The sequence below is a fragment of the Talpa europaea genome, assembly GCF_964194135.1.
Source record: "Talpa europaea genome assembly, chromosome: 14".
NCBI classification, from domain to species: Eukaryota; Metazoa; Chordata; class Mammalia; order Eulipotyphla; family Talpidae; genus Talpa; species Talpa europaea.
In genome coordinates, this window is record NC_140082.1 from 87307136 (window position 1) to 87320359 (window position 13224).

Consider the following 13224-nt stretch of genomic DNA (forward strand, 5'->3'; position numbering starts at 1 on the left):
CTCAGCAGTGTACTTCGTCAGTCTGCCAGTTCTGCTACCCTCTCTGGCTCTGGTGAATTCTCTTACCCTCCCGCGCTTCTGACTGTACCCAGTGCTTGAATGAATGAATGAATGAATGAATGAATGAATAAATAAATCTTAAAAAAAAACAAAACTACTCCACTACCCCTTAAGCCAAGCAGGGTCATTCCTGAAGCGAGGAACGTGGTTACCTTCTTCGAGGAAGGAAACCAGGCCTCACTTGCAGGATCATTTTTCAAAACCAGGGCTTCCAGACAGAAAGACTCTCCAGCCCGTACCCAGCTGCTCCCTGCTCAACCCAAGCCGTCGACAGGGCAGTTTGCCTCTTCCCTTTCTTTCTTTGTACCCTCAGACTGTTTTAGGATCCTTTATTAATTTTTTCCCCTGGTATTATGGGTTAAATGTGCCCCTCACCCCCAAAACAGACATGGTGAAGTCCCAACTCCAGGTATCTGGGAACGTGACCTCATTGGGAAGCAAGGTCTTCGCAGATGTCATTGAGGTAAGATGAGACGTGAGGGCGGCCCTGGTCCAGAATGGCCAGTGTCCTTAGGGGAGGGGGAGGCAGGAAGGAAGATGCCAGGTGAGCTCGGAGGCCAGGGCTCGAGGGGTGTGGCTCAAATGTCAGAACCGAGGAAGCCACCAGAGGCTGGGAGAAGCAAAAGGGATTCCACCCAGAGTCTCAGAAGCTCACAGCTTGACCTCTGATCTCCAGGACTCAGAAGACAAATCTGCAGTTTGAAGACACCCCAACATGTGGCCATTTGTCATAGCAGCCCCAGGAAACCAAGATGCCAGCGTCTCCTTCAGGTGCCCAAAGAAACACCTCCCCACCTACACCCTCCAGGTCCATGCTCCACTCCCCTCCCTTCTCTTCTCACACAACGCGTCTTTCTGTGTCTCAGGGAGCACTGGGACCAGTTTGGACCTACATCCGGGATACTGGAGAGGTTCCAGAAAGGTCCTGCTGCCCCATAAACACAGCAGCAGGAAAGGCTTAAAACAGATGGAGACCCCACACACACGCCCCTCCCAAACAGAGCACAGCAAGCTCAGCACCGGCCCGGGGGTGGGGGGCGGCAGGAGCCAGCACACCGTCCCCTGTGGAAGGTGCTTCTCCAGCCTGGCCCAGTGCTCAGGACGAGGGTCGCTCATGGCGACCTGGGCCTCGAGCGTGGGGACTTGTCCTGGCCAAGGATGCTGTGACCTCCAGCTGGGGGGTGAAGGTGGCCCTGCTGGGGCCAGGGTCAGGAGAGAGAGGGAAGAGCAAGCTCACGAGCAAGCAGGAGGCGACAGAGCTGAGCTGACCACGGTGACCACGAGGCTCCGATCACCTGGCAGCATGAGGAAAGTGGCGGCAGACCCCAGCACCAGAAACACTGGCCTCCTTTCTGGGATCAAAACTCCCCAAAAGTTCACCTGTCACCCTGAATGGTCCCACCGGGAAGCTCAGGCACCAGAGCACTCCTCAATGACGCCCCAAGTCTGGGAGGACAGGTGTAATGCAGATGTTTCAATCTGCTCCCTCGGTTAAGGACGGGATGACACCTCTTAGCAAACACAGAGTCTAAGCACAAAAAAAGGAGAGGAACATTTTAAGAGAGCAAGGGAAATGTGATTTCTCTCCCCCTGCAGTCACCAGAATCCCATTTCTATTTATATATGTTTACAATCATTATTTCCAAAATTAAAGCTCTTCTCTGCAGCTTACCTGCTTGCACCTGCTGCTCTGTGGGGCGGGGCTGCTCCCTGAGTATGTCACTTAGCTCTGCACCCTGATTCCACCCCAGAGGGAAGCGACCAGCTCACAGCTTCCACGTGGTGATGATCTCCCAGGAGACGTGAGCATAGGTGTCCCAGCGTGGGCCAAGACCAACCCAGAACACAGGGACAGCCCCCCTGCGGTGACAACCAATTCCACCTGAGCCCCCAGGACAGCAAATGGGGCTGGGTTGGGACTCAGGCCCAGGCGGCTGGCTCGCAGGCCCACTCTGGCCCCAGTGCGGCAAGGCGGGCGGCCCCATCTGTCCCCATCGAGCCACAAGCTGCAAACCTGCTCACTGGCCTTTCGGTCTATTTACACAAATCTCCACGGCTTGGCAAAGGGAAAGGGAAGGTGCTAATTTATGTTTTTTGTTTCCCAGAGCCATCCTCCTGTTGGCTGCCGCAGGAGCGGGTGGTTTTGGCACGTTCAGCCACCCGAGGCACAGCATTCGCCAGCACCGGCGAGGCCACACGACAGCCCCACAACAAACCGGGAGCCTCGCCCTGCGCCAGCGTTCAGGCAGAGCGGGCTGGCGGGGGCTCTTCCCCATTGAGTTCTCCCTGCTCACAGACGGAGGCCTGAGCTCCGACCCAGGAGGTGAGGCCTCCAGGTCTACTGTGGGGGGTGCCGCGCCCCACCTGTGTATGGTTTTGGGAGGATTCATGTGGTGACACACAGAAAACCTGCAAGTTTTGCAAAACAAAACCAGCACATTCCAGGGCTCTGGGGGGAGGGAGAGAGCCCCAGGGAAATGAGCCACTCAGGGTGAAGCCCATCACACACAGGACCCCGGCCACATTCCAGGGTGGCCTCGAGTCACAGGAGCAAACCCTCAAGCCAACCGAAGCAGGTGCCTCCCCTCCACACCCTGAGAGTTGTGGGGCCACAGCCCAGTGAGCACCCTGGAGGGTGCGGGCCGAGCTACGTTCTGGGCACCAACTCTAGGAGGCTCTGCAGCTCCACTGGCAACAATTCTCTGACCCAAAAAGCCAACGAGGAGAGTCACTAATCAGCACCTTCTTTCTCTCACAGGTTGAATCACAGTAATTGAATCTTATATAATAAAAACATATGGGCCCGCGCTGCTGAGAAATTTTTATCTTCATTAAGGGAATTCTTAGCAGAGTAAACACAAGATTTCAGGTACAGTATTTTAAAGCTTATATAATCAGTCAGAGGGCCGCTTTCCAATTCCAACTTGCTTACAGCCAAGGTGGTAATTTCTCACTGTAATCAGCCGAAGGTGGGCAGCAGCAGCGGCAGGATGGGGGCGCAAGTCCAACAGCTGGAGAAGCAGCTCCCCTTTTACACAAGCCTTTTCCAAAGTGGGGGCAGGGGGCAGGGCAATCGCCCTTCCCAAGAACATTCCACAATAGTCTTTAATTGAGAAGTACCTTTCAGCACGTTCTGTTCTCCTACACCAAGCTCCCCAGGCAGCCGGGGGAGGGGTGGGGGAAGCAGAGGAGTCATGTCTGCCCCCCTCCAGTGTCCAGAGGGCACCCCTCTTGCGTGGTCTCCCCAGAACTGTTGGTCCCACTAGGCCCTGCCTACTTGTCGGCTGACTGCACAACTGGAAGTCAGAGGCGGTGAGGTAAGAGCCACACAGGCCCTCGACGACCCGAGAAGAGGTTTCTAGGGCGCTAGGTACACAGTGGGGAGACCTGTCCCCAAGGGCAGCTTGCCAGACAAGTGAGAATTTGCTATCACGGTCCACAGAGAAGTTGAATAGGAAATGTGGAGGGAGGTGGGGCAGGAGAGCTGACAGACAGAAGGACAGGCACACGCTCTGGCTTTGAGTGGATGCCGCCCGCCCTGGGCCTCAGATCTCTTCCCTGTCCCTGTGAGTGCCCGTCTTGCTGCTGCCCACTCCGGTGGGCTGGTCGGCTGCAGCCACCTCCAGGATTCTCAGAGGGTTCATGGTAACTTTTTTTTTAATTTTTTTAAAGATTTATTTATTTATACAAGAGCTGGGGTACAGGCCAGAGGCGCGGGAGGATGAGAGGACTCACCAGAGACAGAGCGGGGAGCAGAACAGGCAGACTGACGAAATACACTGCTGAGGGGAGCAGCGGGCACGGCAGGAGAGGTCTGCTGCGCCATGTGGGATTCTCCCTGGCCGGCCGGGAATCGAACCAGCGCTGCAGAGGCTGCAGACAGCTTCACAGCACTGCACTCAACCCGGGGAGGCCCCTCATGGTAAAACTTTTAAGAAAAATATTCCAATGCTGAGGCACTGAGACATGGTACAGCCAGTTCTCTCTTTGACTCTGTTACCAGGTAACTCCAAACGCCACTTGAGACATGGCAGCCCAGAAGGGCGCGCTGCAGAGGTGCTGCCAGGGCATTTAAGAAGGAAACCAAGAAGCAAAGGAGAAGGACAGGTCCACCCGCTGTCCTCCCGCTACCCCCTCCCGCAGATTCAGAAAGTAGGGCGCGTCGTAACCTATGTTCCCTTTGACTTTTAAATATTTCCAACGAGCACTGATTGGAGGGATAAATGAGACTTTTGTCTTAAATGCAGGAAAACCCTCATAACCAACTCCATCGTGGAGCGTGAAAGAACGATTCCATTGCAGGAGGAAAGCCCAGTCATTTAAGCAAGAGTTGGGCTGGTTGCCATGTTTCTAATAAACAATGGAGGCCCGAAGTCCCCATCAGCAAGGCTTCCCTTTTCAGAAGGGCCTGACCCAAAGCCACAAAGCAGAACCGAAATGAAGAAGCTGGGACGGGCCCCCGGTGATGCAGCCTGCACCCCGAGGAACGTTTCCGCCCCCCTTGGTCACCGGAATGGCCGAGCCCGCCACGCTGGTCAATCCACAGCTGTGGCTGCAGAAGGTCGGAGATTTCAGCACCGGATGGGGAATTCCTGAGCCGCCCAGGCCTCGGGGTCAGTGGTGGCCAAGAGGAACCTAAGAACTCACCCCAAGACACCTGCGACTTGATTCACAGAGAAGAGATGGGGGACAGGTTTGAAAGACCTGGACAGGAGAGCTGCTTGTAACCGCCCTGGGGGGAGGTGGCGCCTTGCTGGGGAGCTCCCCCCCTAAGCCACCACCACAGGCCAGAGGGCGAGGGAGGAAGCCACTGGAGGGCAGCAGGAGCGGATCAAGACCCTGCTCGGGGAAATCGAAAGGGACCGGTCGGGTTTGGGCAGGCCCACAGGGAGGACTGTTCTGTTCTGCTCTGTTCTGCTCCATGAGAGGACTCAGAGCGAGGCAGAGGGCTAGGCACAGGCTAGAGTCCCCCCGGCAGCCAGGCTGAGCTCTAAGGTTGCACGTCTCGAACGAGGCTGCCTGGAGAGCAGCATATGTGCCCGACATATGTCACTCCTGACCTCCCAGGCTGCCCTGAAGTGGCCACTGGGCCTTTTCATCAGAGAGCCAGAGCAAGAATCTCCAATCTAGGGACCAGAAGCCCAGGCCTCACACGATACCCTAATCCTTAGGTCCCTGGGGGGCCTGCTGTTGTGCTCAGACCCACGAGGAGGGTTGACCTTTATTGCTGCAGCAGTCACCCACCCTGTGCCTGATGACACTGTGTGTGTCCAGTTCAGTCTCCGCACCAGAACCCACGTCTTGTGGGTGACGACCCTGAGGCTGGGAAGTGAAGTTACTAGCAACCGACGGGCAGCAGGTCTGAGTTCAAACCCACGTCTCTCGACTCCCATGCTTGTTTCTGCCCCTCAGCTGCGGCCCAGACAGAGCGTTGGAGCCCTTGGGCACCTGCCCACCTCCCCTTGTGCACCACTCGGCCCGAGGCCCCACTGGCTGTAGACACCAACGTCCTGGCCACCTCCGGAGCATCCTCTCCCACGTGACTGTGACTCTACAGCATCCTCCACACAAGATGGCTGCTGTGCTTGCAGCAAAGGAGCAGATCGAATTAGCAACGGGTGCTTAACTGATTTCTCACTTTGAAAAACTTTTTACCTCCCTGACAAAATGTCCAAGCAGAATAGAAAACTGCCTGTGCGTAAAATTCACGACGCCAAATCCGAAGCCTGATTGAAATCATTTATTTCTCATTCGCGGGCCACAAAGTCCTCATGTTCACAGTGGATGAGCAGCCAGGCCTCCTTAATAACAACAGCCAGTGTTCAGCCAGCCCCGACTGTGCCTTCTGCACCCACCAGGTAGTCCTCACAGGGGGTGGGGACCAGTCCCATCCCACTTTGAAAACAGAAAACAGAGAGGGTAAGTGTTCAGCCCGAGGTCACAGAGCTGGGAGGGGAGACAGGGGAGTGGATCCAATGAGCCGCAGCTGCCGCAGGGGCTTGCCCTGGGAGCTCTGCCTCCACAAGCTTTTAGCCCTTGGCAACACTGGTTGTCCTGTCAACACACAAAGGCGTTACCGAAAATGCAAGGATCTTCAAACCACATCGATTCTCTCATCCTAGGAATCAAAGTCAGTGGTTCCACTTTCCCCCCGCCCCGTTTGCTCTCTATTTTGTAAAGGCAGATAGAAAGAACACCACAATAAATGAAAAGAGCAAGGTTGCTGTCTTTCTGGCCTACAGGCACCAAAGGCCTTTGGGAAAGGGAATAAAATGTAGGTGACTGGTGGTCAGGGAATACTGGGTTCTAAATCCAGGTGTAAGCCAAGCCATCGGCATTGCCATGGAAACTCCCCTCAACATTTTCCAGAAAGTATAGCGGACAGTGTGCCGTGACCGTCACCCTGTGGAGGAGCACATACGTCCACACGTACACACACAGTCAGGGATGGGACACAGTGGAGTAGCTGCCAGAACCTACCAGGCAGAAGTGACTCCACAGCAAGGTGATTACATGTGCGTGGTGAAATCTGTCTAAGTCCCTAGAAGCAAGGACTTGGAGAAGGTTCTAGTATAGCGCTGTGCTCTCTACCACAGCAAGGACTGTCCCTCGTGCACACCTGCCTCCTTGGGGCCCCACTCTCCTGGCCTGGCACCTCATAGAGCCCTGTCACCCAAGGACCACGGCTGCCCAGCACAAGCTCACTGGATCCATTCCCCTGTCCTCCCCTCTGTAGGAGGCCTGGTGCACCCCACAACTGATGCCAACCTCGACCCCAAGCCCATTACCAACTTTTCTTATTTTGGATCCAGCTCCACATGGAATGCAGCTGGACACCCCCTTCTTCATTTGTCCCAAGCCAGTAGGCTCAGAGAACCCGCTCCCTGGACAAGGCCATCCTCAAAGTTTGCTTTAAGATGAACAAGACAGACACAGAGACCCTCTTGCGCAAGGTGCCTTGCACATGACTGTGCAAGAGGAGACTTCTCCAGTGTCATGCAGAAGATGCACCCCCCCAGCCGGCCGGGACAAGCTGTGAGCGCCGAGCGACCCGTCGGCGAAGCTGAGCCATGGCAGAGAGGCCTCTGGGTCATCTTTTCTATACTGTGCGTAAAATGGAAACTGGGGTGGGGAGGCAGAAGGGAGAAGTAACACAATTCAGGAAAGAGCTCTTGCTCACTTGACCACTAATTCAATTTTTTCAATTGTTAAACACACAAAAGAACTCCCACCCCCACCCCAGAAACAAAGGTGTGTCCACAAAGTCGTGAAAGAACTCAGAAATAAGTCTTTTCCTCCAAGGTAATGATCAACTAAACATTTTCAACCCCACTGTGAGGGAAAAAAAAAAAAAGGGTAATTTTATTTCTTACTACCTGAGGCTATATAGTAATTATGCAAATGGCAGGGAATTTGTCACTTTGAGTAAGCATAAGTGTGTAAAATAAGTTGATTAAGTAAAATACAGTTGCCTTAGTCATCATACTAATTTGACAAGAAACTTTAAAAATGTCTCTCGGCTGTCTGCTTCTGGGTTAGAGATGCAAAACCCCCCTTCGAAATGATGCATCTTCAGAAAATAAATAAATAACAAGCCCAGCAGTTCTACCTCACCCATTAACCGCCAGCCCGCTGAACGCTCTCAGGCCTTAAAAATAAAAAGTGGCTGCAGAGCAGCGAGACAGAACTTGGTGAGCACAGGCCCGTCACTCAGCTCATTGCTTTGTCACCGCATGTCAGACTTGGTGTTTGCATAACGCTGAGCAGGGACTCGCCCGCTGTGGTTCCGAGGACCGCGGTGTGCCCCTTGCGGAGACTACCCCCGGCTGGCGTAACTTCCGCTTGTCTGCAGGCCTGCCCGGCGAGCCTGAGGTGTCTGGGGCTTTAATTTCCTGCGCACGTCCTTATCTGCCTCAGTGCCCAGCCGTGTGATAACACGCGTGGAGCTCTAATGCCGGGCGACGCTCAGTGAGCGGCTGCAAACCTCTCAGTGGGTTTCCAGAAAACACCAGAACGTGCACACAAAATGCCTTTCCCTGCAGTTCCCTCTGCCCGTGACCGTCTCCAAACAGCCCTGGACTTAAGCAGATGTTACACCCTTGAAGTAGGTCAGTTCAGCCTGGAGCCACCCGAAACAAAGACCCACGAAGAGAAAAATGTATTTGCAGCCTGTGTTGGGTGCACAACGGCCATCCAGCTGAACCGGTCTCTTTTCTTACGCTGAAAAAACTATTTCATGTCCACCCGAGAGTTTAAGAGAGCGAGAGAGAACCTCCCTGGGGCTGCAGCTTATCTGAAGCCTGATTTCCAAATCAAACATTTGCAACAGTAACAGATTTCAGAAACCCCTCCTGGCCCAGGCTGCACTCACAGTGCCTTATCTTTATCGTCACCTAGACAGGCCGAGTCAGTGTCCTGTACTCTCCTAAGAGACCCCAATACCCAGGCCGAAAGCTGCTGGTCCCCTGACTGGCTTCCTGGCCTACAGGTCTCCTCCGAGCTTCCTCCGAGGAGCACAGACACACACGCACACGCATACTCATAGTCCTGCTTTTCACAACTGCTTCCCAAACCACAGCAACTTCCTGCATCAGTTCTGCAGTTGGGAGCCTGCACCAATGTCACGGAAGGCACTGGTTACTCTCCTTTTCCCCAAAGAAAAGGGAGAAATAAAATGAAGCCTCAGAATATTAAACATGGGATTGGGGAAGGCAGAACAGGGAGGGCGTCGCCTGCGTGGACTTGTGGACTCAAATGGGAAATAAGCGTCCTTGGTGGAGAATTTGCCATCACCCTCCTGTCTCTGAAAATAAGCTTTGTTGGCAGTGTCCCGGGTTGAGCCCTTCATCAGGTACCTGAAAATGCTACATCAGAGGGGCAGGCGGATTGCCAAGGTCAGATCACGTAAACCTCGTTTACAGACCCGGCCTCTGTGCTCGCGGGCTCCGGCTCTTGGGCTTCCTAAGAAAGCCACGGTGAGCTGAAAGGGAGAAACTTTCCTGCAAACATCCTGCCATCTTTCATTGTCCGATGATGCACAAAGAAGTCCCCCGTAGCTGAAAGAATAACCCACTTTCTTCCCACCTCCCAAGTAACAGTGAAAACTCCAAAGTGGCCCAGAAGAGAACAACCCACAGCAAGCTGATTCAGCCAAGCCCGACAAGCAAACTATTTATTTTCACAAGGTTCAGGCAGCACTGGGGAGCTTCAGGCTGTCGGGCAAGGCCAGCCAGCGCCCTTAGGCCTCCACTCCCCAAATCAAAATGAATTCCATTTCCTAGGCCTGTCCTCTCTGCTGGGCCTCCATCTGCTTGCCGCCAGCCCCTCACCTGCCAAGTCCTGTTACCCCAGGCCCCACTAACCCAGGTTTCCATCGGCCCAGGCTGGAAGCCCCAGGAGACCCCACCTGGTTGGCGAACCCCTCCTCTGCCTACATTTGCCTGAATGTTGTGGATCACAAGTCAACTGCCCTCCTGGTTCCAGCCCTGCCCCCCTCCAGCCCCATTGCACCGAGCCGCTGCTTCCTAACTTGCTACAGGCTCTCAGGCCCTCATCTGGTCCAAGCCCAGCCTCACCTCTTTCTAAATCCCTTAGATCATCGCACTAAGCCCAGGCCTTTAGCATTCACGGTGAGAAAAGTTCTGTGGTGCTTGCCACACATGAATAATGCACTCTACACTGAACAAAATTGGTTGCAGGCAAACAAACTGTTCGACTGGAGGCAGCTGTTGATACACTAATTACCTCCCTTACACACAGACCTGGTTAGGCACGCTGTACTCTGCATGTGCCCCAGTGCAGACCCCACATGTATTATTAATGTGCATTTGCCTCCTCATAATCCATGTACCTATTTTAATATTTTCCCAGTCAAATCTCCTCCAAGGATGCTTCTTCCGAGATACAACTGCCCCCCATACCCCAAACTCCCAAGGCCGCAGGTACCGCCCCCAACTGTGTATGCGAACCGTAAACACAGAGGAAAATATGCTTCTGTGACAGGGTTCACCTGCAGGCGCCGAGTCATGGGTGCACACAGACGGGAATTTCATGCCTTTCATCTCAGAAGCAGTAAAAGAAAGAAATGCATGTGGTTTTCAGCAGCCCAGTCATTCCATAACCCGGACTGAGCCGAGCGCCAAGGGCTTTCTCTCCCAACCACAGACCTGACTTCACCCCACACAGGAGCCCCAGCCTGCTTGGGTGTCCTTCTGACCATGAGCCCCTGTTTATGAGGGGTACACAGCACCCTGAAGCTGGCCCTCGTTGCCCCAAGGCCAGGAACGAGGGGTCAGTGATAATACTGGGGACCACGTTCTGTCTCTGCATGTGGTTTACCCAACAGCCAAAACCTTGCCGAGTTCTACCTCCAGCAAACTTCCTCACGCACACTCCGAGCCCATGACATTCGATTCCAGCTTCAGGTCAATCGCCAAGCAATGAGTTAACACTAAAAACTCCGGCCAATCTTGTCCTGTTCAAAGAGGGCTGCACTGGGATCTGGAAATGCACCCTGGGGGGCTCAAGCCGGGACCACCAGACAGGGGCAGGAGAAAGTGGCAGTGCTGAGTCATGACGAGCTGCTTCCTCTGGTCGCTGATGCCCCCCTGGGCCGTCTCAGCAGGAACTCCCCCCTCGGGGAGGCAGGTCAAACAGAGGCGCACTGCACAGAGCTGCAAGCCCCTCCTGGGCCAGGGCAGCCCGTGCAGAATCTAGGTCGAAGTGGGTAGCAGGAACTACACAAACTCGCCGCGGCTCCCCAGGTACCCTAACTTCATCCCAGACGCTGGAGAGGCTCTGGGGATGCCAGAGGGACGGTTCCCTCTGCAGCCCCGGTTCAGGTCAGGGCCACACTAGGGGGCATTTCACTCTAAGCTGCTGAACCCCCCCAGTGAGCAGCGGACGGCGGAGGCACCCCGCAAAAATGATGCATAAGGGCTCTGTTCTCCCGGCTGGAATGGAGAGGGCTGGCATGGAGAGCAAGGGCGCAGGATGCTAACCGGCTGTTCTTCCCATGTGCAGGGCACCCGAAAACCGCGCTGCCTCCCTCTCCGGGGCGCCCCGGCAGCCCCCGGTGCCCGCGCTCCCCGGCGGGGCCCGGGACGGCTTCCCGCCCACCTGCCCGCCGCCTCTCCGCCCCGCGCCCCGGCCCCGCGCGCGGGCGCGCCAGCCGCCGCCGGCACCCGCGGTCCCGCCCGCTCCGCCCGCCCCGCCGCCCCGCCGCCCGGGCCGGCAGCTCCCCCGGCGGCCGCCTCTGCGCCAGTCGCCAACCTCCGCGCCGCGCCGAGGTCATGCCCGCTGCCCCCGGCGCCCGCGCGCCCCCTCCCCGTGCCGGCCGGGCGCGGGGCGCGGGGCGGCGCGGGGGCCCCGCGGCGGAGTTGGCCCGGGACTCACCAGGTAGGCGCCCACCGTGCCCTGCGCCAGCATCAGGGCGCACTCGGACACCAGGAAGATCTTGATGTTGGAGAAGCAGGACGCCTTCTTTTTCTTCTTCTTGTTCCGCTGCGCCTCGTCCCCCTGCAGCTCGGCGCTCCGGCCGCCGCCCGACGCGCCGCCCGGCTTCTTGCCCTGCATCCTCGCCCCGCCGCCGCCGCCCGCCCGTCGCCGGGTGCCGGGGCCGCTGGCGCGCGGGGGTGCGCGCGGGGAGGCTGCGCGCTGTCCCCGCCCCGGGCCCGCGGCGGCCGCCCCCGTCCTGCCGGGCCGGAGGTGGAAGGCAGCGCCTCGCCGCCGCGCGCGCGCCCCTTCCTCCGCGCCGCGCCCCCGCCCGCCCGCGCCGCCGCCTCCGGCGCGCCTGTGCCAATCACAGGGGCGCCTCGCGCCGCCCGCCGCCCGCGGCCGCCCGCCGCTGCCAGGGCCGCTGCCCGCGCCCGCGGCCGCGCCCGCCGCGCCCCCCGCGCCCCCCCGGCCGCGCCCAGGCCGCCCCCGCCGCGCCGCCGCGCGCCCCCGGGGCCGGGACCCGCGGGGCCGCCCCCCGGACCGGGAGGGTCCCGCGGCCGCCAGCGCCGCGCCGAGGGGCCCACCTGGCGGAGTCGGGGTGCGGGGGGGCGCCCCCGGGGCGGGAAGGCGGCGCCCCGGCCCTAGATGGCGCTGCGGGGCCCGGGGCGCCACCGCCGACGCCGGCTGGTACTGCAGGAGAAGCGCGGCGGGGCGCAGAGGTGGGGCGCAGAGGCGCCCCGCGGGGAGGGCCGGGACCTGGTGCTGGGGCCTCGGGCGCGAGAGCGGGGAGGGGGCTGTTTTTAGGGACAGAGAGGGATCCCAGGGAGGCTTGTGTTCCCGCCCCTGGGCCTTTCAGAGGGCAGGTGTTGCGCCCTGGGGCTTGGGGAAGCGCCAGAGGGGAGAGTGGCCCCTGCTCCTGCTGCCCAGACCCCTGGGCATGCCCCCAAGGCCCTGGCACACGGGAAGCGTGGCCAGAGAGAAGCCTCATTAACATTTCGGGAGACAGACAGACCAGCAGTGTCCCCAGCCCTGGCATCTAGGTGGCGGCAGGGTCTCAGCGACCTGAGCAGAGGTCCTTGTGCAGACCTTGTCTGCTGGAACCCGTCCTGAGGCCGAGGCTGCGACAGTCCATCCCTGGCCCCCTCGGCCCCTGGCCCAGGGCTCCTGCCACTCTCCTGGGCTTCAGCCCCGGGGCCCGGACCTGGCAGCCATTGTGCTCATGGGCACCACCAGGAGCCGGGGCCTCAAACCGCCCCTGGATCTGGTAGTCCTAGCCCCAGCTCTGGGCAACTGAACAATATGGAAAGGCCTGGACCAGCCCCAGCAAGCAGTCAGCCCCTTCTGCAGGGGGTGGGGGGCGAGGGCCCCCTTAGCTCAGCTTTGGAAAGCTCTACTGCGGTAATTCGGTCAAACAAAATGACCCCTTCTCCCAGGCCCCTGGTGCGGTCAGCCTGAAATTCAAACAAATAGCCGGGAACACTCCCATCTTGTTTACTCTCCCCAAGAACTGAGGGAGCATGGCCGGACAGGGGGTGTGGTCCTCTTGCACCATCTAGATGTGACCGCTTCATCCTCCTGTGGTTCCAGACATGATCTCACCTAGGCTGGGTGTCCCTGGGCGATGCTCCTCTCCCCTATCTGGGCCCTGCGCCCATCTCAAAGGGCTCCCTCTCCCCGCCCCCCATCTTTTTCCATTTCCCCCAACTCTTGTCCTCACCTGCACACCAT

General features: G+C 57.9%; 1 protein-coding gene across 1 annotated transcript in view; it reads right to left on the reverse strand.

The window, feature by feature from the left end:
• The window catches only part of SLCO3A1 (solute carrier organic anion transporter family member 3A1), a gene marked incomplete at its 5' end in the record, with an annotated part of 175027 nt that extends 163393 nt beyond the window's left edge, over positions 1 to 11634 (reverse strand). The window contains 1 exon segment of the mRNA XM_084254358.1: positions 11455 to 11634. Within this exon segment, the coding sequence (XP_084110484.1) occupies positions 11455 to 11634 (180 nt within the window).
• Between the last annotated feature and the right edge of the window lie 1590 nt (positions 11635 to 13224).